Source organism: Vipera berus (assembly GCF_964194415.1).
Source record: "Vipera berus genome assembly, chromosome: 7".
NCBI lineage: Eukaryota > Metazoa > Chordata > Lepidosauria > Squamata > Viperidae > Vipera > Vipera berus.
In genome coordinates this window covers 46544654-46570377 of record NC_138209.1, presented here as the reverse complement: position 1 = coordinate 46570377, position 25724 = coordinate 46544654, and the positions used below count along the sequence as shown (strand labels likewise).

Below are 25724 nucleotides of genomic sequence, written 5' to 3'. Positions count from 1 at the left end.
TGATGTAGTAATTGCTGGAGAATCTACAGAGGTATTAGCCAGCAGGCTCAGAGCTGTCCTACAAAGGCTGCGTGAAACAGGCCTCAAATTAAAAAAGAGTAAATGTAATATTGGGGTTTCTTCAACTGAATTTCTGGGATTTCAAATTGATGCTAACGGTATTCACCCTGCTGAATCCAAAGTGAAGGCCATTTAATTGGCTCCTAGTCCTAAATCCAAAGGAGAGCTACAAGCATTTTTGGGCCTCCTCAGTTTCTACCATGCATTTCTGCCTAACAAGGCCGCATTGGCAGAGCCTCTTCACAGGCTCTTAGATAAAAAAACTCCATGGAAATGGACCAGCATTCACGAGAAAAGTTTCCAGGACCTAAAGGCGCTATTGTCAGTTAAATCTACTGTAACTCATTTTAGGGAGTCTAAACCAGTCTGCTTAGCATGTGATGCATCTCCTTATGGGGTGGGGGCAGTCTTGAGTCATTTAGAAAAGAATGGAACACAAGTCCCTATTGCATTTTATTCAAGGACACTGTCCTCTGCTGAGCGTAACTACACTCAAATTAGCCATTGTAGCAGGAATTAAAAAATTCCATGACTATTTATATGGCAGGGACTTCAGGGTCTTCACAGACCACAAATCACTGCTAGGACTCTTCACAATAGACAAACAAACTCCCCACATACTTTCCCCAAGAATGCTGAGATGGTCTATTTTCCTGTCTGCATACACATTTAAGCTGGTTCACAAACCCGGCAAAGAAATGGGCCATGCTGATGGCCTGAGCAGACTCCCACTGCCACTAACAGAACCAGACCTGGCCCCTGCGGCCAGAATTCTGTCCATTCAGGACCTGCCAGAATTTCCCCTCCACGCTGGGGACATAGCTGCAGAAACAGCTACTGATAAAACACTTAATAGAGTACTTTCATGGGTACACACGGGGTGGTTAGATAAAAGCCCAGGCTCTGAGTTCCAGAGTTACTTTGTTAGAAGACACGAGCTATCAGCTCATAAGGGGTGCATCCTATGGGGGAACAGAGTCATAATTCCCTCATCACTGAGAAATAGAGTTTTACAGTCACTACATGAAGGCCATCCAGGCATTGTCAGAATGAAAGCTTTAGCAAGAAGCTACCTTTGGTGGCCAGGCCTAGACAAGGACATTGAGGCACAGGTACATGAATGTTATACATGCCAGCAATCAAGGCCTGAAATGCCACATGCTCTCGTTCACAGATGGGAGGAGATGCACACTCCCTGGTCTAGAATTCACATAGACTACACTGGGCCCTTTCAGGGGCAGCTCTTCCTCATAGTAGTAGACAGCCACTCCAAATGGCTTGAAGTAATCCCAGTTGCAAACATGACTACTGCTAGGACCATCCAGGTGCTGAGAAAACTCTTTGCCACACATGGTTGCCAGATGTCTTAGTTTCAGACAATGGGGCCCAATTCACTGCTGCTGAATTTCAGGCCTTCCTAAGAGCAAATCTCATCAGACACGCAACGTCTGCCCCTTTTCACCCGTCCTCTAATGGTCAAGCCGAACGTATGGTGAGGACCACAAAGGAGTCACTTAAACGCATAGTAACAGGGGACTGGCATCACAGACTGGCAGATTTTTTACTTTGCCAGCATTCTACGCCCTGCACTGCTACAGGCAAAAGTCCTGCAGAACTTCGTCGGGGGAGGTGACTGATCATTAAACTGGACAGGTTGCATCCAGATAGAGTGGCAGCAGAAGCCTCTCAACCAAAACCCCCAAGGGAGCTGCAAGTGGGTGATTGGGTATGGGCCAGAAACTATGGACATGAGAATCTGTGGGTTCCTGGTAAAATTACCAAATCATCTGGTCCCCTCTCTTACGAAGTGGGGCTGGAGGGAGGGCGAGTCATCAGACACCACATTGATCAACTCAGAAAACGAGTTCCAGAATGGCCACTAAGCGAGGACTGCATCATAAGTCCCTCCCAAAGTCCCCAAGCTTGCAGCCAAGCCAGCCCACACATGGACTATCAAGACTCTTCATAAGCAATGAGGACTTGGGTGTAGAGGAGGGGAGTCCAGAAGTGCAACATGGATCCCCTGACGGAGCAAGCCAACCAGATTTTAACAACCACTGTGCTAACTCTGCTGAACAATCTGACTCTGAGGTGGGCCAACCCGGAGAGGCTAGCCAGAGAGCATCTAATTCCTTTGACTCAAATGCATCAAGGAACACTGGTCTGCCTGGCCCGATGGGTAAGCTGATAGACCAGAAAGTGACTGGAACCCTGAGGCGTTCCACAAGGGCACGCAAACCTCCTACTTATCTAGCAGATTATGTTGTAAAATAAAGGAACTATAATGTTGTCTGTACTATTGACTTGTTGCTGTACTGAAACAATAATGGAACTATGATGTTGTTAACTGTCTAGTGTGCTGTTAATGGAAGCATATTTATTCTGGTGTTAAAATTGTGTAACTTGCCTAACTGTTGCTATGATGTTAAATCTTGTAACTTGTATTGTTTTGCTAATTGTTGCTATGATGTTGTCTGTTCTAAGAGGGGAGGCGCATTATGTATTGGGCTCAATTGTAACACCATGTGGTAAGCTGGAACTAGCTAACGGCTCTCCAGCAACTCAGACTCCCCTTCTCCAGTGCTGCTATTGGCTGCCCCTAGGTGGCAATGGGTTGCTTTAAACCTATTGGCTGCCGCCTAGGGGCCAGGCTATAAATTGCTGCAGGCTGCAGCCCAATTCCCAGTTCAGATCCTGCAAGCAAATAAACATGACCGTCGCTGAACTCACTTGCCTCGTCTCCATTCCTGCGCAATGAACTCACTACACAATACACATTATGTCCCATCTTTCGTTTATATGTGTGCTTTATTTTATTTTTGCATGTTACCCATGTTTATTTTTTTCTTGTGGCTAATAGCTTAAAAATACTACTTTGTTGTTATGTATATGGTCATTAGTAAAGTTTGAAGAGATTACAATATCTCTTTTAGCTGCCTTTTGGATTCCATAATTTAGGTATTCACTCTCTCTTTGGTGTTTCCAGGTCTCCATTTCCCATTTTGTCACACTCTATGAATGCACCAGGTTCCTCACTTCACCAACTATTTCTAGGGTGGTGATTGTCAGAAAAGTACTTTTTCTAGTGCAATCACACTATCCCTACTTAAAAACAGATCCTACTGAGTCATTCCCCATGATCTGAACAAAACAAGGTAGCTCCTTAGTCACCTCAGCTGAATAGCTAAATGCCTTTGGTAACACATGGGATCACTATTTATTTGTATGTTCCTAAACATATAGCTTATTTGAACCGCTGGTCTGACAAGGAAAGACACTGTGTTCTGGGGTGGCATTCTTATTATGTACTGTTCTGACAGATTCAGGCTGAACAAAGAACTTTCAGTTTTTTGGCTTTGATAGTATTGTTGAAAGATTTAACTTGTATTATGGCTTGCTGGCTGCAGAGAGTACAAATTAGGTAAAACTTGGCAGGCCATAAGTTAATGCTAGCAAAGATGACAGATGCTATTTCATCATGTACAAACCACTGATAGTTAGCTTCCTGGAACTGAATTCAACAAAGCAGCCCAGTAAGGAGGGGACCTCCAACATTTCTATGTGCTTTTGAATTGTGCATTCCCAATGGCAACTCTATGATCAAACATGCATCACCTTGATCTATTCCCTAAAACAATCTGCCAGCTATAAGACGATTCCTAAAGAGGAGTGAGTCTCTAGAAAATTAAGATTTATTCTTGAGTCTGATGTGAAGCTTGAAGATCACATGTCCAAAGCATGTGAATTTATGCTTGCAGATGACCATTTCAATAAAAGAGACTTTCTTTCTTGGTCAAAAAAAGATTAATTGGTTCTTCACAATAAGTTCATTATATTCTTAGAAACATAAAAACTGTTTCCGTATCCTTAATTCAAAGTCTTTCCTCCTATTTTTTTCCACAGTGGCCAACATTCATTCATACAGTAAGCCTACATTAGCATTAGAAAAAGCACTGAAGTTCCTGCCCCTATATAGATTGGCTTTGTTCATGGTTGGGGGGGGCTTTCAATGCGTCCACCCTGTTTGTGGATTAGCTTTAATTTCAATCTTAATGAGTGACTCTACCAGGAACTCCTCCTCCCATTGCTTTCAAAGCCATTGCAGCTACCATTATTTTAAAATTGTAGCACAAATAGAAGCTGAGAAAATTTTAAAAAACACCCAAGATTAATTTATGATATTATTAGATCACCAAACTATACATTGGAAGTAATCACTGATTGACTGAATTATTAATCAGTGATTTATTTGTTGACATCATGAAACATTCAGCATTGCTGAAAAAGTAAAGGTAATTTCTGCTGTCAACGCTGCTAACATCGAATGTTATTGCTTGACAAGAGATGAAGAAGTAGCCATTTCATATGTTAAACTTGTGTATTGCTTTAAGAGATTGGATTAAGGTTGGGAGGGGGGAAGAGGAGGATTGTTCCTCAAGGCCATCTGAAATTTAAGAAGATAAGAGCTTGGCGGGTTTTCTAACGGAAGGGAAACTGATTCTTTAAATTAATTGGAGAATATGATTAATGACAAAATTAGAAAGGTGGAGAATTGTGTTTTAATATATTGTGCAAGGGGTGGAGATTTCAGATTCCAGCTTCCTTCGAGCAAGCATTTGCCAGTGTATTAGGCTAATAAAGGACTTTTAAGGTAAACAATGCCTCAGAGTCACTTGAAAAGCCCATATGTCAGAAACTTGACATCAAACTGGAATCTTCCTACTTTTTAAACTAATTAGGGAGTCCCGACCTCCCGTCACTGTCTCCAAGTTTGGGAGGCAGTCTGACAAAGAGTTGGGGAAGATCCCATAATGGAGGAAGAAAAATTGCCTGAAGCCAGCTCCACGGCACCAGCAGCCACCCCAGGGGGGGAAGGGCCAGAGAAGGAGCTGGCAGGGAAAGAGTTTCAGCAATCCTCCCAGCTGGGAGCTAGACACAAACAACCAGGAGAAATGGTCTGGTCGTCAGAGTGGATTAAGCCCAGCGGAAACTCCAGGTGCCTTGGAGCAGCCTTGCCATCCCTAAGGGCTTCAAAGGAAGAGGAGGTGGGACGACAACAAAGAGAATCCTGCACATCGTATTCCCCAGTCCGGTGGGTAGCAGCCAGGCCAGCTGAGATTGAATGCTCGGGTGAGTGGAAATATCCGTCTGCAGCCCAAAGCCTATCAGTTGACAATTTAGCAGAAAGGTTTGAAGAACTAGAAGTGAGAAGCACAAAACAGCTCCTGCCAAAAGAGGCCACCAGCCCCCTTTTCGCAGAGCTAATGGCCCTCCAACCCCTGGAGTTCCCTGTTAGGGCCTCCAGTCCCCCAGAAGAAGAGGAACTAGGGCCCCCTCAGCAACCATAAGAAAAAGAAGCCTTCTAATTCTTTGCGGCTGCCAACTATCTTCTGAATGTTTTGAAGACCAGAGATGGTTAGCCTAAAAGTTTTTCAGGCAACTGAGTGGAGAGTCTATGGAAGGAAGGGAATGTAAAGGGTGCGCTGCCAGCAAATTGGCAGTTGACTCGTCTAACAGTTGGGAGAACTATCTAAAGTTGCCTTGGTGTCTAGGGAACTCAACCTCCTCCTTCAGACTATGTAGCAGCCATTTTATAAGACTGCCCATCCTCTGCTTTCAGAATTCCAAATGTGTGCACGGGAGACCTCTATTGCAATTCTAGAAAAATAAAATGGAAAAAATATAGAAGTAATATAAAGTTGGATCACACTTGATGTCAGTGTGAATTAATATTTCATATTTCAAATTAACACAGTTCTATAGAAAAAACTTTGGCCACCTAATGAGAAGGAAGGACTCACTGTAGAAGAGCCTAATGCTGGGAAAGATTGAGGGCAATAGAAGAAGGGGACGACAGAGAATGAGGTAGCTGGATGGAGTCACTGAAGCTGTAGGCGTGAGCTTAAATGGACTCTAGAAGATGGTAGAGGACAGGAAGGCCTGGAGGAACGTTGTCCATGGGGTCGCGATGGGTCAGACATGACTTCGCAACTAACAACAACAACAACATAGAAAAAACACTATTTTATTGATAATGGAGACACAGGTCCATTATATAATAGTAAAGGTCTATTAGTGTGTGTGTATCTCTCTGTGTGTACATGTGTGAGAGAAAGGGGGGGGAGGGAGAGAGAGAAGCATTTTGTATATGCAGTGTTTACCTTTCCAATAAAATACAGCATGATTGGTAGCATTCCAGCTTTTCAGTAAACTTTCCAGATTTAGTAGTAACTTAGTAGTCCAAAGCAAATTGATTTCTAAATTGTTCATAGAGAATCCCAATTGATAAAAATCAGGCTGTAAGAAGCACTTACCTCTACTATGAACCATCTTTCCTCAGCTACCAGTGTCAATGGAGAGACAAATTTTCCTTTTTTATAATAAAATCTATCAGGGATATCCTCTTTCCTATAGACTGTCATATGTGGCACATTTTTCAGTTTGTTATATATCTGCAAAGGAATAAAAGCATGAAATTGCTTTCAGTGTACAGAATTATTCCACACCAATCATACTGAAAAACAAACCACTTGTGAAGACTTTCCTTTAAATATTCCTACTTTGGCTGCTTGCACTCTATTAGGAAAAATTCCCAATAATAAACAGATGAAAAGTGAGAAATTAGAGGGCAGAGAGCTTGATTTTCTTCTGCTCTTCTTTTTATGGTTTTTATGACATGAAGCCTTCAATAACAGATGCATTAAAACATCTTATGTGGTTAAAAATAATGACAGAAATTTCAAGTTGGAAAGGGGCTGTTTAGTTTTGCTGGAAGTGTTTTGATGCTATATTGACCATACTGGAAATATTCCAATCTCAAAGTTGCCCTGGTTATATTGAGCTGGGAGGCATTTAAAATGATCAGATCAGGATGATTTAAATACAAACCAGGGGTCTGTACTAAACATGTTTTGCATACAACTATTATTAAGACTGAGTAATTTTAATACTCAGAACAAAAGTAATTCTTGTTTAACAGGAACCTTGCCTTGGGAAAATTGCTGGCTATTCTGAGATATCTTGGAAGATAGAAAGTTTATGGTAGTTAATGCACCAGGCTAAAAAACAGGAGTCAATGAATTCTATTCCCAATGTAGCCATGAAAGTCAGCTGGGTGACTTTGGGCCAGACATTTTCTCTCTCAGCCCAACCCCACCTCACAGGGTTGTTGTGGGGAAAATAAGAGAAAGAAGGTGTGTTGGATATGTTCACTGCTTTGAGCTATTTGTAAAAGTAATAAAGGCGGGATATAAATGAATAAATAATAAATAGAAAACTTGGTGCCATCCTAGGTTTTTGGTAGTCTTAGGCAACTTAGTAGAGTTCTTGGAAATTATTACATTTCCCCAAGCTCTTTCCAATATAAGAGAATATATAGGTAGTCCTCGGCTTACAACAGTTCATTTAGTGACTGTTCAAAGTTACAACAGCACTGAAAAAAATGAGTTATGACCATTTTTCACACGTATGATCGTTGCAACATCCCCATGGTCACGTGATCAAAATTCAGACACTTAGCAATTGACTCATATTTACGACAGTTGCAGGGTCCCAGGGTCAGGTGATCACCTTTTGTGACCTTCTGACAAGCAAAGTCAATGAGGAAGTCAAATTCACTTAATAGCCATGTGATTAACTTAACAGCTGCAGTGATTCTCTTAACAACTGTGGCAAGAAAGGTCATAAAATGGGGAAAAACTCACTTAACAAATGTCTTGCTTAGCAACAGAAACTTTGGGCTCAGTTGTGGTTGTAAGTCAAGGACCACTTGTACATAGCTCAGTGCACTTAAAATTACCTCATCAGGAAATAAAATGCCTGCATGCAAACAACCAAGCTGAGAGTACATAAGGATTCCAAGCTGTTTATATAAAGATAAAGGGAAAAGGGAGATGGGTCTTCTTTGTGACTAACACTTTAACTTCAAACCTAGTTAAGGAAGATTTTCTTCTTTCTTCCAGTGAGAGTATTTTGGAGGAAAGGGGTAGAGATTTCAGTGGGAAAGAAAAAGAACAACCTCACTATTTTTCAAGTTTGTAACTACAATAGCCATCTCTTTGCAGGAAATGTAGCTTGGAGCACCTTGACAGCCTTCGCTACTTTCATACAAATTGACAAAAACCATAGATCAGTAAACCAGCCAGTTAAAAATATATACCATGTAAAGCATATTTACTTCTACTCTATGCTACAGTAAACCAATGTAAACCTATAGTAAGTATGCCTTCATAATAATTCCAATAGGTTGATGGAAATCCCAATTCCAAAGGAAATCCATAGAAATGTATAGTTCTTTGTTGATGCAAGTATATGCCTTCTTATACTTACTGAAAAGAACAGAAAACAAGCAAATGGCTGCAGACATCCCTGCTGAAAAGGGATGGATAAGATTAGCCACTCCCAGAGAAATGACTGCATGACTCCTGTCTTTCTGTTTCTGGCTGAAATTTGCATATGTGAAACAGAAGACATGAACAATGTAGTAGTACATCTTTTTATTTTTTATTTTTTTTATTTTAGGCAATTTTAATTAGTTATTAGTTTTTATTTTGGCACAGCCTTTTTCTGAAGTAAATAAAATAAATCTATAATCCCTCCATATACAGTATGCGTGCATTGTCTGTCTGCATATATTTATGTGTGGATGTGTGTGAGATATTTACTCATTTCAGTATTGGGAACAATTTCGGGATTGATTTCAACTGGAGTTTGATATTATGGGTAAACTGGAATTTTGTTTGAGCTGATTTTTTCCCCCAGCTCCCTTTTCTTATCAAAGTCATCAAATTCAGATATTCTTCCTTTCGGATAAATACAGTACAGACAGTTTATAGTATATTCCTATGAAGATAAGGAAGAAGACACTCCACCCTGTTATTAATGTGGAAAATATGAAAACTAAGATTCCTGGCATTCTTCTCCACGTACTTGTCGTTTGTAGAACATACTGGACTGTTTGTGAATGCATAAACCTATCAAGACAACTTGGTATATTAAGCACATCCACAAGTAGCCTAAACCACTTTAAGAAAAACAAAAGGTCGCTGCTCTTGCCTCAGTTTCTTTGCCTTTCTTTGGCCACAGGCTTACAACTGGCCCTCGGTCCTTCACTTTCATAATATCACTCATGTTGATGCAGTTTTTCAGTTCAATCACTTTATCCATCCAATTAATATCAGTCATCCCATGATCAGAAAAGAAAACAACATTTAAATAATTCAGCAAATTCTTGTCCTGTCAAGAAAGTTAAGAAAATAATTACCGGTACAGTAGGAAAAGAAGACTATTTACTTTCTCGCTCGCTCTCTTTTTTAGCTAACAATTCCACTAATAGTTGCCCTGCTGCTGTTAGGTGACAATGCATAGAAGGCCAGCTACATTGACAATATTCAAACACATGATTTCAGACGCCTGGTCATTTTTTACTTGATCTGAATATTTGAAATCAGAGGAATGAAATCAGGGGAATCAGAGGAATGCTTTGGAAGCACAAGTTGTGCTTCCAAAACTTGAAGCAAAGTTTTCTCTCAGTCCTACTCAATTGATAAGGAGGCAAACAGAAACTGTTTACTCATCATTTTATTTGACAGCTCCTTTTATTACACTTATTATTAATTAATTAATTAGATTTATTTGCAACTCATCCCACCTTGATAATTAAGAATTAATTAATAAGAATTAAGACCATTATATAATTTCTTCCAGTTAAGCATTCCCAGGTAACAGAGAGGTTGGACACAAACTTGTAATTTTGGAAACTTGGGGATCTTTATGTAGGATCTTTTAACATGAAAAAAGTCACACATGCAAACAGATAATCTTCACCTTATTACCACAATTTCTGCTTTCCCAAATTAGTTTCTTTGAAGATAATGGACCCTATCCATTTGGGGTTTCTAGAAAAACATGGAACTCACCACCAGTGTATACAGTTTGTGCTACAATAATCATTTCACAAATGTGAAGGCCTTTCCCAAAGTCAAAAGCCCATGCTTCAGTGAAGGTGTGCCAAAATCATGTGAGAAGAATTACTTAGAAAACTTCCAGAAAAAATATTCTGAGAATGGAATCTAATGGAGATTCACTGGCTTGGGAAAACTCCCCAGACTGAATAAAGCATCCTAGGATATGCATGATCCTTAATATTCAGAATAGAAGCAGTAAGTAACCTATGAAATAGTCTTTACTGAATAGTTTCCAATATTTAATAAAAAAAGTTGAAGAGAGTAAAAGAAACAACTTTAAAAGGATATTATAGCTTCTAAGTGACAGAAACCTTGATAAGCTTAGACATCCTGAGCAAAACGTTATCCACTGCTTTTACAGCATTCTTCCTCTGATAAGATGAAGGGCCAAAACGATGACCTTCTACATCAATCCGTTCATAGTATATGGCTGCCATATCTGCTGCACCACTGCTGTAATAGGAACATCACCACCAAAGAATTAAGTGTAACATAAACTTACTTCTAGTGTGCCTTTTCAATCTGATCTGATTTTTTTCCTGCTCTCTTGGCATGTTTTCTAAGAGAAGAGTTAATTCTTTTAATTCTTCTTGTTTTATTTTCAGTCTAAAATAAGCCTAGATGGACTTCCCAGCTCTAACCCCATGGCTTCTTTCCCACTTCCTCATTATTTAATTAGCATTGTTATTCCTATCTGATTCTTTTAAATTAGATCTGATGAATCAGTTGTCCTACAGAAGCAATTGAACTTTAACTGCCAGCATTCCTGACTTTGGCCCTTCTGAAGGAGATTGCACAGAATTATAATTTAAGCATTTTTGGGAGGTAAGAGTTTCCTTTCCCCTATTTTAAACTTTTCATAGATTTTTCAAAGTTCCTGATTGTGCAGGTAACTTTTCTGATGTTCAGGTGAATCTGAACTGGGAAGGAAGAACCTGCTTCATGAGGTTACTTCCACTCCCCATCTTGCAGATCTAAACACACTGTTGTGGCATTGTTTGAATATTTCAATTAAGTCCTTATCAAAGCCAGATATGGAAAGTTATGGGATATTCATGTTTAGATTTCCAATCATAGATATCATCTACTTTCTGAAAGTAGTTCAAGGAATGGAAAAGATGCACCAATTTCTTCATCTGTATTTCTTTATCATTCCTCTCCTATTTGGTTCACGGAGGTAAGCATGCAAGACAAATTCAAAATACGCAAACTTCAGGAAATGGTACAATTTTTTTTTAACTTCAGTGTATTGTCTCAATACATGATATAAAAGTTTAAAAGGAAACCTTGAAATGGAGGACGGCTTCTCCAGGTCGTCTCTAATCAACCTTTAATTTCAAGTAAGTGTATGAAGGTAAGTCCTGTCTGATTATGTCTCTAATTTATCTCCAAAAATAGAATGACGGTACCTAACATGCTACTATTCTATCGGTATCAAAATAATATATAAGGAAATATTTCCAGAGATAAATGTTAATAGTACTGTGCTTACAGAAAACATAACTATTGCATTCTGTGTTGCCTTTTCTTAAAAGTACTAAATAAAGCAATATATTTTAATTGTCCTTTGTCACTTTTTGTAAGGCATTGAGAAACATTTCTTTGCAAGTACAAGGCAATACGTTAACAATATTATGCAACATTTGTGATTCATACTCTATCTCTTGAAGTAACTTCTTTTGAAGTGAAATGCTAGGTTAAAAAAAATGATTTGACCAAAATTTTTCAGATCCCACAAAGTTTAAATAAGTCTTGCATGTAGAATATTATCAGGCAAAATAAGGCAATAGCCTCATTAAGCAAATCAATAGCACAATACAAACCCCTTGATTTGCGTCTATGAGAGCAAACTTCATGTTACTTCATCTGCTTAATTTTCAAGTCACTGTTTGGATATCAATAATTGAGGCTCCCTATCTTAATTAGAGATTCTGATAGTTTTTGAGTGAAAATTGTCCCTCTCTATTCACCTTAAAAGTGAAGCTTGCAGCTGGAAATAGAATATCTGAAAGCAAATTCTGCAGGAGAGATTTTCAACATGGTGACCTAATTTAGACTGGAAGGATGTTTTTAGTTTAAGTCCCACAACCATTATTTATCCAAAATAAAGCCAGCCAGTTTCAACATGAGTTGTATGATGTCTAATTTGGTCTGACAGTGATGCTGTTATCAAATTTTCAGTCCTCATTGTCCTTTATATGCAACACATACTGGATCAACTTACACCTCTGTTTCCCAATGTTCATATGTTGGTTGGGTATATTAGCATACTAAATGTGTCTTTTAAGATTCATAAGAACAGTAGCTTTGTCAAGTAAACATAGCAGGAAAAGTGCCATCATGAAGATTTTTTTGCATTATTTGAATTCATTTTTTTCCTCTACTGCCAAACAATACTATATAGACAATATAGATGCTATTCTCAAACTGATACAACAAGATCAAAGATTTTTCTGTCAAGGAAATAATTAAAGGTGATTTTACCTTAAAGACTCAATGGCATTATTTACAGCATCAGAGAAATTGACATCCGTTGGAACATTTTCATATGGTATACAATAGTTAGGTCTGATTCCAAGGATTTCAACTTCGCAGCCTAAGAAGAAACATTTCATTAGTTAAACCTTGCTTAAATTTTAAACCTAGATTGTGTGATATAAATTCAGATTGTTTCTTGGATGGATTTTGGCTCTCAGACTGAAAGTTTTTTTTTAAAGTAATAAGATTAGAAGAATTCATATGAAAAGCATCAGTATAAATATTTACACTGAAAGTTAACTATTGACAATCAATTGACAATCAAATCCATGTATCTGCATGTGCACATATGTGCATGTTTGTCTATAAATAAAAAAACTCTATAATGCAACTTAATTTTATTTGAATTATCATTGCACTAAATTAATTATAACTAGGTATCTCAGACTCCAATAAGAAAATACTAATTTCAATATCTTCACTCAAAGATGGCAGCAGATGCAGGTAGTATATGTCTCTGTTGTGTGCACATATACATACATACACTCAGACAAACCATCTTTGTCCTCAATTGAGTTCTACATGATCTTTAACAATTTGTTTTCTATTAGAAGTAAACTAATATTATTTGACAAAATTGGTTGTCAAATTAATTTTTCAAAAACTAACTGTAAGTCAAAGAACAGCTTTATCCAGTTCAGTACTTTTTATAAAACTAGTGTATCAGACTCTTGACTTTATTTCCCCATACAGTCTTCTTAAAGCTGTTTGAACCAATCCACTTTCAGACATTACAATTCTTTTTCAATAAATATGTTATACTGAGATTTAGAAACTAGTAGTAACAATTTCCAAAGTGAAACAGCAAGTATGGATAAAGAGAACCACCACATTAACATGTATTGGTGCTCCACTTACTTAAAAATACAAGAATTTAGTTTTTAATAATTCAGATATTCTGGAATTAAGGGAAATGTAGAAAATTTTGCAAACAGGTTGGATTTCATAAATTGAGACAATTTGTTCCTCCTTTGATGGTAGCAAATATCCTTCAATCAAAGGTTGGACAGATGGAGGTTAAAATAAGAAACTATGGTTTGAAGAAAGTTGATGAATGCCAGCTTAGTTGATTTGAGGTATGGTTGGGGAAGGTTAAAACATAAAATTTCTAAATTACAAAGAAGCTATTTCTAAAAATCTTTATCGTACAATATTGGGCCTATTTTCCAAGAAAAAAACATGTTGAAAGGTGATAATCATGTAACAGGACCAATTTGATCATTACATTTATATTCAGATTTCAGCTGCCCCATTAAAACAGTAGGCTTTAGATTCCAAACTGACTCTTATGTTGATTTTCCATTGCCAAGACCAAATCCAGAAATTAAAAAAAAGTTATTTCAAATGCAGAAGTACATTTTGTAGAACATCTTCTCATACAGAACTCCCCACCTGCATTTTGAAATAGTTCTCATCTACATTAAAATCATCAGGAGCTTGAAATATTTCAAGACCAAAGTAGTACCATCTTGAATTATACTGAATAATTTCATCTGAATAATTTGACCTTTGGGGGGGGGAAAGCTCTTCCATTTCTCTCACCTTAAAATGAAATACATGGTTTCCTGTACCTTTATTGATTGGACTCTGAAACATGAAACTCCCATCTCAATGAATTGTTGGATTAAAATAAAATTTTAAAAAATCTTCAGGACAAATATGCATTTTTCTGCATATGGATGAATGAATAAAAAATGTTGGTATACCTGAAAAAAATATTTCCATTCAGAAAAGGGAAACCTATATGCAAAAGCTTTCTTCCAGATGCTCTAAACAGATGCTGGGAAAAATTGTTTTTTTCAGTTATGATTTTGGGAACAAAGCTGAGCTGAATTTTGTTCCCATGGCTTCATCTTCCTTATAGAGATTATAAGCTTATATGATAGAGAATATACAATATTAGTCAGCCAACTGAAGAGAGCTTGGCAGTACTAACCAGGCCAATAGTACATAGAGACCTTCCTCTTGGCTTTTGTCATAGTGACCCACAAGGGCTCGGATCCATCCCACCAAAGAGGCAGGAGACTCTCTGAGTTCATGCCAATGTCAAAAGATACATTTGTCACTGGGTCCCACATGTAGTTTCCAGTCATTTGATGGACTTCGCAGTGGCGACCTGGAAGAGAAAAAAGTTGCTTTATACTGGTCCCTTGTTGTATGGCATCATAAGAAATATATAAGATACAAAGAGAAATTATAGTAGGTTTTCATTTGCAGTACAATCTTGGCTTATCAGTGAGCTGCTATCAGCTACAAGGAATTCCACTGGACTCAATCAGTTAACAATCTTGCTTGTGGTTGTTTGGTTTTCTTGGTGCATTGAAAATGTTTCACAGTTGAGTAAGGAAATGTTTGTAAGAAAACAATCAAGCTCCAAGAGCACCAAGGACTCCACAGTTCAACTTTGACCTACAAATATTTTCTTCTGTTGGAACCTTGCCTTTCTCTTAATTATAAATTTATTTGCCTTAAAAAAACTTTTATCCATGTTACTTATATTTTACGCTTATGTTTTATCCCCATTTTTCAAATATCAAAAAATTATTTTTCAGAATTGCTCAGGAAATGTGTATTGTGCAAAAATTATGGTGTTTTTTTAAAAAAATATCCTGACAAAGATAAGCATTGTTTGTTTTCCTGATCTTAAAACTTAAAACAAACTAGAGCGGCATTTGGATGAGTGTTTGTGATGGAATAAATGTCCTCCATAGACAGAATAGCTTGTATGGTCTCACAGGAAAGGATCTTCAGAATGATGCTACTGCTGTTGCTCAATAAATAACTCCAGATATTTGTTTATATATTTATTAGATTTAAACCCTCTCATAGGAACTGAAGATAAATAGCATTTCTTCTTTCCATTTTTCTCCATAGAATAAACTGTGTATGAAGTAGTTTATGTTGGGAGATAATTCCTGGTCCAATCACCCAACAAGTGGGTCCATCTGGGAAAGGACTTCAATCTTCTGTTACTGCCCAGAGTCACCATGGTGAGAAGGGCGGCCACATCAATTGAATAAGCCATATCAACCAAATTGATAAACCACATCAATTGAATAAATTAATAAATCAACCTGGATCCTCTCAAGTCTAACATTCTAACTACTACACCACACATGTAGCAGTTTTCTTTCATGCTACCAGGTTGTGGTGGTTGTTTTTTTTGCAAATGAAATCTATGCAGTAGATGAACTTTGAAAATATCACGTGGGATTTTCTATACGAAAAAAATAATATAACAATAATTATGGGTTTCTTCAAGGACTATCTTGCTGAATTAAACCACCCCCTCCTAGCAGTTCGAAAGAACATAAAAATGCAAGTAGAAAAATAGGGACCACTACGGTGGGAAGGTAACAGCGTTCTGTGTGCCTTTGGCGTCTAGTCATGCCGGCTACATGACCACGGAGACGTCCTCGGACAAGCGCTGGCTCTTCGGCTTTGAAACGGAGATAAGCACCGGCCCCTAGAGTGGGAAACGACTAGCACGCTTGTGCGGGGGAACCTTTACCTTTACCTTTTACTCTAGCTTAGTGTTTTTGGGAAAGAAAAGGTTATAAGGGAATAAACCAATAAACCAATACAATAGTGCTTAATTATTCTGCAGTTGTATTCATAACCTTGATTGTTCTGCTTTCCTAGCATATTGAACTGATTTCAAAAAAGTCTGTTGTAGATCATGGCTAGAGTCTGAGAACTAGTGTGTTTGGTCATGAGCTAGATTCAGTATTTCTGCTCTATCATCTAGGCCTGTAGCTTAAACATTTAGTTCCATAGTAACCAGGATTAGCCAATCTGAGCTCCAAAAATTGGGAGAGGACTCTATGAGTGCCATCAATGGATTTGCAGGATTTTTGCAGGTTAGAGTTGGGAGGTCTCCCTTTTGCTTTCTTTTTTGGCCAGGAATTAGGCAGAAATCTTCCTGTACTGATTATTTTTTTCCAGGCAAAAATTTTGATGCAAGATATTTAGATCTCTAATTCCCATCACCCAGGCTAGGGTTGCCAACAGCAAAGGACTTTGAAAAATGTATAGAGAATGCCATTTCTATTTCTCTTCTACAAATATTATGCTCAGATTTCACCCTGCTCAGTGCAGTTTTTCTCTTATATCTCCCAACCCAGATCTGAATCGTCATTATTTGTTTGGATGAAAGATGTGGGGTTCAAGCTGTGCTTCTTCCAAATCTTTCAGGCATTCAGACCTCTAGTGAGGCTTCTTGTAGAAGACTTAATACTCTCAAAGAATAGTGAACTCTTTTGTGTAAAGCAAACTACAAAGATACAGTAATCAAGTTAGTACAATTTGACCATGTCTTATTGCAATTTACTTATTGTATGCTTTCACAACAGCTTTCTCCAGAATGTTTTAAAGAAAGTTGATAGAGACATGCATTCCAGCTAGACCTTCAAGTCATCATACAGCCTTATCCAAGTTTATCAATAACAGATCTTTCATTATCTTAGAAAAATATTTTTGCACATTTCCCTGCTGTTAAAATGTTCCTGATTACATTAATTGCTTTGACAAGCCTTACAAGCCAAGATACTCCTGTTTTGAAGCATTCAATCTCAAGATGTACAGGTAGTCCTCGATTTATGACCACAACTGGAACCAGAATTTCTGTCATAAGTCATTGGAGTCATGTCAGGCCAGGCGTTACAATGTTTTGGGTGGTGCTTAACTGAATCACATGGTTGTTAAATTAATCAATGGTCATTAAACAAATCCCACTTCCCCAACTGGCATTTTTTTGTCAGAAATTGGCAAAGCAAGGTCACAAATCACAATCACATGCCCACAGGGCACAGCAACTGGCAGTAAATGCAAGCTGGTTGCCAAGCTCCCAAATTGCAATCACAGGACCATGAGGGTGATACAACAGTTATACGTGCAGGTCATAAGTCACTGTTTTCATTAACAGTCATTACATGAGTAGTCATAATGAACTTAGGCCCAGTACTCTTCAATGACTTAGGTGAGGGAATAGAAGGGGAACTTATCAAATTTGCAAATGACACTAAGCTGGCAGGAATAGTCAACACCCCAGAAGACAAGCTCAGGATCCTAAAAGATCTTGACAAATGTGAACAATGGGCCCTATCCAACAAAATGAACTTTAATGTGGAGAAAAGCAAAGTTTTACATTTAGGCAGGAAAATCAAAGGTAAAAGTACAGATTAGGTAAGACCTGGCTGAAAAACAGTAACTCTGAGAGGGACCTTGGAGTCCTAGTGGATGATCACTTGAATATGAGCCAGCAGTGTGCAGCAGCAACCAAAAAAGTTAATATGATCCTGGGTTGTTATAAACAGAGGCATAGAATCAAGATCATGCAAAGTATTAGTATTGCTTTATAAAATCCTAGTAAGACCACACCTGGAATACTGCAACCAGTTTTGGTCAACATACTAGAAAAAAGATGTTGAGATTTTGGAAAAAGGTCAGAGAAAAGCAACTAAGATGATCAAAGGCCTGGAGACTAAAACATATGAAGAATGGCTGCAGGACTTGGGTTTGGCTAGTCTAAAGAAAAGAAGAAATAGGGGCGACATGATAACAGTATTCCAGTATTTGAGGGGCTGCTACAAAGAAGAGGGGGTCAAATTATTCTCCAAAGCACCAGAGGTCAGGATAAGAAACAATGGTTGAAACTTATCAAAGAGAGAAGCAACCTGGAATTAAGGAGAAACTTCCTAACAATGGGGACAATTAACCAGTGGAACAGCTTGCCTTCAGAAATCGTGGGCGCTCCAATTTCCGGGTTTGCACAGTAGCGACCGGTCGTGGGCTTTCGGATTCTCTGCACCCCCATGGGTAATTTTGCCCTGCCTGGGGACCCTAAATGGGTCTATGTCGCCCCGGAGAGGTGACGAAGAAAGAAGGGTGCTCCAGTGATTCTGGAATGAGGAGGCCATTCCATTCAACTTGGGGAAAGCCTTCTAAGCTGACAGGAGAAAGGCTGGCCATATTGCATCGACCAGCCCAAGCTACTAGCAACCGAAGTCCAAAAGCACTAACCAGCACAACTGTGAACAGCATGCTTGAAACTGGGTGAGGAATTTTGTCTTCTCTTTTCTATTCTACATTTAATTTCCTGGAAAAGATCCCCAAGAAGCAAAATACTTCCAAAAGGGAAGGAGGGGGATTTCTACCCCACCCTTATACTAACGGAAGCAGTGAATTAATCTTTTTATGGAGGATCAAAATATATGGAAGTGAAATAACAACAACAACAACAACAATAATAATAATTTGGAAGAGACCTTGGAGGTCATCTAGTCCAACCCCTGCTCAGGCAGGAAACCCTATACCATTTCAGGCAAATGGCTGTCCAGTCTCCTCTTAAAAACTTCCAGTGTTGGAGCATTCACAGCTTCTGGAGGCAAGTTGAACGTTCCACTGATTAATTTTTCTAACTGTCAGGAAATTTCTTCTTAGTTGTAGGTTGCCTCCCTCCTTGATTAGTTTCAATCCATTTTCTTGTCCTGCCCTGAAGTGCTTTGGAAAATAGCTTGACTCCCTCTTCTCTGTGGCAACCCTTGAGATATTGGAACACTGCTATCATGTCACCCCTAGTCCTTGTTTTCATTAAACTAGACATACCCAAATCCAGCAACTGTTGTTTATATGTTTTAGCCTCCAGTTCACTAATCATCTTTGTTGCTCTTCTCTACACTTTTCTAGAGTCTCAACTTTTTTTTACATTGTGGTGACCAAAACTGGATGCAGTATTCCAGGTGTGGCATTACCAAGGCATTATAAAGTGGTATTAACACTTATCCCTTAAGGCTACAAAATAAATCTGAGGACAAGAAAACAGGTTGGATAAAATGGACTGTAGAGATGCCAGGAACATCGGAAAGAAAAGAAATGACAAGAGAAGCATAGAGAAAGAAAAAGAAAAATATCTTTAACAAACATGGAAAGGCAGAAGCCCCGTACAAAGATACCCGTATTTTCCGGTGTATAAGACGACTGGGCGTATAAGACAACCCCCGACTTTTGAGAAGATTTTCAAGATTTTTTGTCTTATACGCTGGAAAATACTTACATGCCAGTTGCCAAGTGTCCGACACAAGCCCGATTCAGCCCCGTCTGATGCAGATGGTGCAAAGCCTCCCTTTTGAAGCCCAAAGGGGCTTTTCCTTCCACCCACCCTTTGGAATAAATGCAAGAGCTGCGTTCACACGACGCGCTCTTCCAGGCCAGACTCTGCAAACGGCACGCCAGAAGCCGCAACCACCACGGGAACTCCAAGTCCCCGCCTTTCGGCAGCCTGCACAGCCGAGCACAATCCGGCTTTGAGAGCACATTTGCAGACGGAGCAGCCGCCACGTCTGGAGCCAAGCCCTGCCCAGGAGGTGGTCGGCCAGGCGGGCCCAGAAGACGCGCTGGAGAGCCGGGCTTGGGGCAGCCATGCCGAGGCCAGGTGGCGAGGGCCGCTGCGTAGTCTGCAGGCGAGAGGGGCGCCAGGCCGCCAAGTACCGCTGTCCAGACTGCCGGGAGAGATAGCGGGTAGCAGGGTGCGCTCTGCTTATGCTCAGATGTCGCTTGGGTGAGGGTGAGGGGCTTCCTGCCGCTCCTGGGGTCTGGTGTTTGCAAGGGGGAGGGGAAGGGGCTTAGAGGCTCTTGGGGGTGGGAAGGGAGAGTCATGTTGGAGGGGGGACTGGACTAAGGAGGCTTGAAGTTGCTTTGCAAGAACGGGGACACTCGATTGATTTATGTACTATTTTCTGGCGTATAAGACGACTGGGCGTATAAGACGACCCCCCAACTTTTGAGAAGATTTTCATGGGTTAAAAAGTCGTCTTATATGCCGGAAAATACGGTACTTCACCTGATTTACTTTTTGTATCTACAGCAACACCTATGAACATACAGAAAAACTTTTTGATTCAGCAAAATACATTAATTAAGAAAGATACTGGGCAAAGGAAAAAGACTAAAGTGGAAACCAAGAAAATAGATGGTGGGACTTACCAGAGAGAATACTTAAAAAAGAAACATTTGTTTGAATATGGTTAAAGAAATAGAAAAGTTTTGGAATATATATGTCATTCTAAGAGGGATGAATTCCCTAAATAATATAGTATGCATTTTTCCCTTTTTTGTTCTCTTTCTTGATATGAGTAATATAAAAAAGTTGAAATGACTTAGATAAAGGAAATGTTTTAGATACTTAAATGTGATTGAATTTAAGAAAATTATAATGGATAAAATGTTTTGAATAAAAATTAAAGGACTAGATGACTAGATGTATTAAATGGAATGTTTAAAGATTAAACATATTTTTAATTATGGTTAAAAAGAATAAGAAATTTAGGAAATAAATATATATTAGCTTAGGAGGGATATATATATTAAGTAGTATGTTATTTTTTATGTTTCTTTACTCTTGCTCTCCTTTCTCTTTTTTCATTGTTTTATCTATTCCTTAAGAAATGTAAGAGTGAGATGGTTCATATGGAAAAATAGAGTTAAATTTTTAAATGCAATTAATTTTTGAGAAAATCTTAACCAGTAAGAATACCTAGAATTTGGTGGGAGAAACAAATTAAAATAAGGACTGTAACAGGATCTATGATAAGGCAACCAGAATGATTGGATAGAAAAGAAATACTATATTGATGTGATCATTATTTTTAGGAATATTGGGAAAATATATATTTAATTGTTATCTAACAAAACAATAAGAATTGTATTAATGTTTGCAAAAGAGGATATTTTGGGAAAAGAGGAAATCAACCAAAACCATTATGTGGATTATGGATTATAGAAATCAATTGTTAATGATTGTTTTACAAATGTAACCCAGACAACACATTGTTCACCAATTATTAAGTGATTTATGTTTTTAAAAAAATCAATAAAATATATTACAAAAAAAAGAAAAGAAATCGTGGGCGGTCCATCACTGGAGGTTTTTAAGAAGAGACTGGACAGTCACTTGTCTGAAATGTTATAAGTTCTCCAGCTTGAGCAGGGGGATGGACTAGAAGACCTCCAAGGTCCCCTCCAGCTCTATTCTATTCTATTCTATTCTATTCTATTCTATTCTATTCTATTCTATTCTATTCTATTCTATTCTATTCTATTCTATTCTATTCTATTCTATTCTTCTATTCTATTCTATTCTATTCTAAATTTGTAATGCAGTTTAGTTGGGAAATGGGGAAAAATTTACATCATTTTCTGTTTAATGTTTCAAGTCTCTGGATACTGCTAATGTTACTTTAAAAACTTTTTAAGGTTAATTTGCTCCTTTTTTACCTGATATGATAATCTACTCCAATGGAAAAATATTGTAAACTTTAAGAAACCTGTGAAATGAATGCAATGAATGAAAGAATGAACTACCGGAAGTTTTGATGCAGGGATTGGGAGTGGGAGGCACGGTTTTGCAGTGGTTCTCCTCCTATCTCCTGGGACGTTCGCAGTCGGTGTTGACAGGGGGGCAGAGGTCGACCGCGAGGTCTCTCGTTTGTGGAGTTCCTCAGGGATCGGTCCTCTCGCCTCTCCTGTTCAACATCTATATTAAACCGCTGGGTGAGATCATTCGTGGCTTTGGAGTTGGGTATCATCAGTACGCTGATGATACCCAGCTTTTCATTTCGACCCCAAACCACTCCAGTGATGCCCTCAACGTGATGTCCCGTTGCCTGGAGGCAGTTCGGGTCTGGATGGGGAGGAACAGACTTCAACTCAACCCCGACAAGACTGAGTGGCTTTGCATACCTGCATCCCGGGTTATTCCGGATATTCCATCTCTCTCTATGGGGGGTGAACTATTACCCCCCGTAGATAGGGCTCGCAACTTGGGAGTCCTCCTAGATTCACGGCTCACTTTGGAAGACCACATAGCGGCTGTGACTAGGGGGGCCTTCGCCCAGGTTCACCTGGTGCGCCAGTTGCGGCCCTATCTAGGCCGGGATGACTTATGCACGGTCACTCACGTGCTCGTGACCTCTCGTCTAGACTACTGCAACGCTCTCTACATGGGGCTGCCCTTGAGGACCACCCGGAGGCTCCAACTGGTACAGAATGCAGCCGCGAGAGTTGTGTTGGGAGTCTCCCGATACTCCCATGTCACACCTCTGCTCCGTGAGCTGCATTGGTTGCCAGTTGTCTTCCGGGTGAGATTCAAGGTACTAGTAATGGTGTTTAAGGCCCTACATGGCATGGGTCCGGAGTACCTTAGGGAACACCTGCTGCCGGCATCAACTTCCCTTCGCCCTGTGCGTTCCCACAGAGAGGGCCTTCTCAGGGTGCCACCGATCAGAGAATGTCGATTGGTGGCCCCCAGGGGGAGGTCCTTCTCTGTGGGCGCCCCAGAGCTATGGAATCAGTTACCGGTTGAGCTCCGGATGGCACCCGACCTTCGCTCCTTCCGTCGCGATCTAAAGACATTCTTATTTGAACAAGCCGGCCTGGCCTGATGGGGGATGGGTGGGGTTTTTTATTGTTATTTTAATATTTGTATTTACTGTTTTTAGTGGGCATATATTTAATCCTTTTTTAACTTTTGTAACTCTATATCTTTTTTATGCTTGCCCTGTTCACCGCCCTGAGTCCTTCGGGAGAAGGGCGGTATATAAATAAAATTAAATAAATAAATAAATAAATAATGGTATCCTATCTTGTAGTGTTTAGCATTACGGACTATCATAAGATATGATCACACATTAATTAATCATGTTCTATTTAACCATGTTAAATGAGGTATGTGAAATAAACCACAGTTAGCTAGATTTGCAGTGAACAAGGTAACATGCATAAGTCAAGCTGCGGTCTTCATTTATTTGGCCAGATTTTATAAAATGTTTTTTTAAAAGCCTAATTTAAGAATTAAACTACATTTTGTATAGCTTAACATTGCAAAAAATGCACTTCTGATCTGCAGTGAAGCCTGCAGATTTTCCACTCTTCACATCAGACTGGTTGGTTCACATAATAAAATAAGTCAGAACTAACAAATAACACCATAATGTGTTAAGTCACTATTAGATCACAATAGATCAATCTCAGCTTTAAGAAAGAAATCTGTTGATGATTCCTCTGTTTTCAGAATCCAATTCAGAATCCAATCCAATATATATATGTAATACATTAACAGGTCTAGACTCCAAAAAAAATTGTTAGCTTCAATAAATCTCACTCTCTAAAAGTGGGTGTTGTTATTAATTTAATGCATTAATAAAGAAGCCCATATACCTCTAGATTATATATTTGATTTTTTAAAACATTGTTGTAACTGCATTTGAGCAGAATAACTTTCTTTAGTAATAGAAACTATATTTAAATTCTGTTTTATTTATTGGCATTTTTTCTATTTGTCTAATTCTGATTCAAAAAGATTCATAGTAATTTAAAGTAACTCAGCAAAACCTACATCCAATAAAAAGGCACACAGCAAATGTAATAAAAATCAAAATGTTATACAACATAAATAATATGAAAAAATAAATACAGCCAAATTACTGGATAAAATTGGAATACAAGAGTTAAACTGAAATTTTGAAACTGCAACAATTATCTGGTTACCAAACACTCTATGGGATACTTACATCTTGAGCAATTTCAGAAACATGTTTTGATAATCTGAAAATATTTTTTCTATCAATTCTTCATGTTCTATATTTTCTAAGAACTTCCAGACTTTAGGATTTTCAGAATAGAACCAATGTCAGGATTAACTTCATTATAATCTAAAGATAACACTAAAGGATTACTTGTTTGAAAAACTCTTGACAAATTAAAAACCAGCCTTTGAATAAGTAGGTTACTTTCCCATCTAGGCCAATGAAGTTCTTGGTAAGGCAACTGGTAATTCTGGTTGTTGAAGTATTGTTAATTCTGGGTGTTGTCATCTTGAGAAGACAAACATAGGAGAGTCAAACTAATAGCTAAGTTACTTGTCTTAATATTTTTCCAACAGAGCATTATTGTCTGTAGAACTGTCACTACTGTCTTTACAAATCACTGCCATCGTTATCTAGCATTCAGAAATAATCAAACTGCTGTATTTTGCATAGCATCTTGGAAGCAACCTCTTTCAGGATAGTGGGATTGGATTCTTGATAAGCAACCATAATAATAATAATAATAATAATAATAATAATAATAATAATAATAATAATAATAATAATAATAATAATAATAATAATAATAACAACAACAACAACAACAACAATAATAATAATAATAATAATAACAATAATAATAATAATAATAATAAGAAGAAGAAGAAGAAGAAGAAGAAGAAGAAGAACAAGAAGAACAAGAAGAACAAGAAGAACAAGAAGAAGAAGAACAAGAAGAACAAGAAGAAGAAGAAGAAGAAGTTGGAAGGGACCTTGGAGGTCATCTAGTCCAACCCCCTGCTAAGGCAGGAAACCCTATACCATTTCAGACAAATGGCTGTCCAGTCTCTTCTTAAAAACTTCCAGTGTTGGAGCATTCACCACTTCTGGAGGCAGGTTGTTCCACTGGTTAGTTGTTCTAACTGTCAGGAAGTTTCTCCTTAGTTCTAGGTTGCTTCTCTCCTTGACTAGTTTCCATCCATTGCTTCTTGTCCTGCTTTCAGGTGCTTTGGAGAATAGCTTGGCTCCCTCTTCTTTGTGGCGGCCCCTGAGATATTGGAACACTGCTATCATGTCACCCCTCACCCTTCTCTTCATTAAACTACACATACCCAATTCCAGCAACCATTCCCTATATGTTTTAGCCTCCAGTCCCCCAATCATCTTTGTTGCTCTTCTCTGTACTCTTTCTAGAGTCTCGACATCTTTTTTACATCGTGGTGACCAAAACTGGATGCAGTATTCCAGGTGTGGCCTTACCAAGGCATTGTAAAGTGGTATTAGTACTTCACGTGATTTTGATTCTATTCCTCTGTTAATGCAGCCTAGCACTGTGTTGGCTTTTTTGGCAGCTGCAGCACACTGCTGGCTCATATTTAAGTGATTGTCCACTAGGACTCCGAGATCCCTCTCACAGTTACTACTATCGAGCAAGGTACCACCTATACTATACCTGTGCATTTGATTTTTCCTGCCTAAATGCAGAACCTTACTTTTTTCACAATTGAATTTCATTTTGTTAGATAGCGCCCAGTGTTCGAGTCTGTCCAGATCCTCCTGTATCTTAAGCCTATCTTCT

At 38.6% G+C, this 25724-nt stretch overlaps 1 protein-coding gene across 3 annotated transcripts in view; it reads right to left on the bottom strand.

Moving 5' to 3' along the window:
* ENPP6 (ectonucleotide pyrophosphatase/phosphodiesterase 6) overlaps nt 1-25724 on the bottom strand; it is a 40175-nt gene that overhangs the window by 11159 nt on the left and 3292 nt on the right. The window contains exons 1-6 of one of the 3 annotated variants that reach the window (XM_081333088.1): nt 24131-24269; nt 14500-14679; nt 12510-12621; nt 10337-10478; nt 9115-9294; nt 6375-6512 (exon numbers count right to left, since the gene is read on the bottom strand). In XM_081333088.1, the coding sequence (XP_081189214.1) occupies nt 6375-6512; nt 9115-9294; nt 10337-10478; nt 12510-12621; nt 14500-14656 (729 nt within the window). In that variant the 5' untranslated portion in view covers nt 14657-14679; nt 24131-24269. Of the gene's footprint in view, nt 1-6374; nt 6513-9114; nt 9295-10336; nt 10479-12509; nt 12622-14499; nt 14680-24130; nt 24270-25724 lie in introns of those variants that run through there. The other 2 variants (XM_081333086.1, XM_081333087.1) reach the window with 2 other exon arrangements.